Genomic DNA, 2,497 nt, shown 5'->3' on the forward strand with positions numbered 1-2,497 from the left:
GGCCCTCCCACACCCTCCCCATGCCCCCTCCCCTTACCCTCGACACCCCAAGACTTCACCCGGAGAACAGGAACAAAGAGTTTATCTGGGGCCTGGGTGGCAGTCCCTGGGAGAGATGTGGGGACAGAGAGGCCTCCTGTCCCAGTGTTCCATGTTGGAAAAAGTGATGACACGTTGGTTTAGCCGCCTGATGTCCATCACCCCACTTCCGGTACTGATTTCGGCATCATTCAAGTTTCTTTGGGGGCCAGCTTCACTGACTCTAGAGTAAGAGAGAATGAATTTATGGGAAGAATCTGGGGTCCACTGTTTTTCAGCCTTCTTCCAAATCTTGAGGCTGGGGAGAGACTGAGGACAGGCAGCCTCTGTCACCATGTCTCCACTTCAACCAAGAGCCCCCCCTTCGATCTGTTCCATATATCGGGGAAAGACACTGGAAAGATTCTGTTGCGAGGGGCAGGGAGGGGAAATGGCTTTTGCGCTTCAGGTTGGGATTTGAGCTGAAATAAGGCTAATCTGAGTCTGCCTCTTAGGCACGTCATTCTTTTCAAGCAATTAATAGTTAACACCTACTAGATACGACGCAGGATGCTAAGTGGTGGGTATTTCGTGGTAAAAGAGAAGAGACGAGATGATGGACTCTAGTATACCCCGTCCTATAGAAAGACAAGGCAAGCCCCATGTGTCATTATAGCTTTTCTAGTTAGCACTATTTTTTTTTTTTTTCGGTGAGGCAACCCTTGGTTGACCTCACAGATTGCAAGGACCTTGTCAGCTTACGATCCTTTATTTTTTTTATTTTTTATTTTTTACACCTACAGCACCTGGTCTTCCTACGTGGTCTCCCACCCAAGTACTAACCAGGCCCGACTCTGCTTAGCTTCTGAGATCAGACGGGATCGGGCTTGTGCAGGGTGGCATGGCCATAGACGTGCGCCCTTTTTTTTAAAGTAAAAAGAAATGAATGAAATTAATTTTAATAACATTTTATGGAGCCCAACACATCCAAAATATATATCTTCACGTCGCCACGTAATTAATACTTAAAAATTAACGATGACATATTCTTTTATTTCCAGGTGGAAGATCTGATCGTGAAATATCGGAAAAAGAAGAAGACGGTGGCGGGGATCATCGTGGAGCCCATCCAGTCTGAGGGCGGGGACAACCACGCTTCTGACGACTTCTTCCGGAAGCTGAGAGACATCTCCAGGAAGGTTAGTTCGCGCACGGGGCTAGGGTCGGACGGGGCCACCGGCTGTTTCCAGTTGGTTTCCGGTAGCTAAGGGTTAGCTTTGGGGTCCTTGTAAACTTCCAGGTGTTCCAGCCTCACAGGTAGAAAAGTTGGGGGTGGGGGCAGGACGGGAACTCTTCCCTCACATCTTATCGCAAAACCAGCCATCTGCCATCTTAGTCGGGGACTTTTGTAATCAAGGGATTCCTGGGAAGACCTCAGCCTCCGCCCTTTCCTTTCCGGAGACCCCTACCTCATCTTTCAGCCCAGCGGGATCCACTCTCGACAGAGGCAACACGAACAGACTTTATGTTAATATCGTGTGTTTATTTTAATGCGTCTTGCATGGACAGTCAACACATCCAACCAGCAAGTTCACAGATAAAGGTTATACGACATGAGTTGATTTAAATACTAAGTGCCTCATAGTCCGCGTGATGAGCAGAGCTGGGAAACGTGGTGACGGAAGTCTGAGAAACAGCACTAGGCCTCTCTGGGGCTGCGTTTCCTCCCGAGTAAGTCGGCTTGCTCAGGGACCGAAGCCACATGCAATGCTCCCTGCTTTGGTTCGGGAGATATTCGGCGTTCGGGTTTGGTTCCAGCTCAGCAGCTGGAGGAAGCAGTCAGATGTGGCTCGGGTAGAACTGCCTCCTTAAGTATTTGTTTAGTTTTCCCCGAGAACACGGCCTCAGCTTGCAGTTCAGAAGCAAGAACTCTCTGGCTAGACACGGGGGTCCGAGGTTGGTCGACCGTGGTGGATATTCATTTCTCCCTCCTCTCTTCTCCAGCACGGCTGTGCCTTCTTGGTGGATGAGGTCCAGACGGGAGGGGGCTGCACCGGCAAGTTCTGGGCCCACGAGCACTGGGGCTTGGATGACCCTGCGGACGTGATGACCTTCAGCAAGAAGATGATGACTGGGGGCTTCTTCCACAAGGAGGAGTTCAGGCCCAATGCTGTGAGCACTGACGCCACCCTCCTCCCCTTTCCAGGACTGGGGAGGGAGGCGGGTGAAGGAGCCTTGCTTCCTCATAACTGCTCCTTTCTCACAAACCAGGAACTGGGTGGACATGAAACATGTCACAGAGGTCCCGTGTACCCTCCCTCCCCTGGCCCTCCACTGCATTCCCTCTGCCATGCTCCCCGTGCCCACCTATCAAGTACTAACCCATACAGTATTGTTAATAGCTGCTGTTGTGAACTGAGCATTTGCTCTGTGCTTGGCCTAGTTCTAAGTACTCCTCATGTATTTTTAATCCTTACAA

At 50.5% G+C, this 2,497-nt stretch overlaps 1 protein-coding gene and 1 pseudogene across 1 annotated transcript in view; one reads left to right on the top strand and one right to left on the bottom strand.

Annotated features, from left to right (window-relative positions):
• Window positions 1-2,497, top strand: part of ABAT (4-aminobutyrate aminotransferase) — an 80,319-nt gene that overhangs the window by 69,320 nt on the left and 8,502 nt on the right. The window contains exons 10-11 of the mRNA XM_011358414.2: window positions 1,080-1,217; window positions 2,023-2,190. Of these exons, the coding sequence (XP_011356716.1) occupies window positions 1,080-1,217; window positions 2,023-2,190 (306 nt within the window). The remainder of the gene's footprint in view (window positions 1-1,079; window positions 1,218-2,022; window positions 2,191-2,497) is intronic.
• On the bottom strand, window positions 813-931 carry LOC111738592 (annotated as a pseudogene).

This window comes from Pteropus vampyrus, unplaced genomic scaffold (genome assembly GCF_000151845.1).
Source record: "Pteropus vampyrus isolate Shadow unplaced genomic scaffold, Pvam_2.0 Scaffold40, whole genome shotgun sequence".
Classification (NCBI taxonomy): domain Eukaryota; kingdom Metazoa; phylum Chordata; class Mammalia; order Chiroptera; family Pteropodidae; genus Pteropus; species Pteropus vampyrus.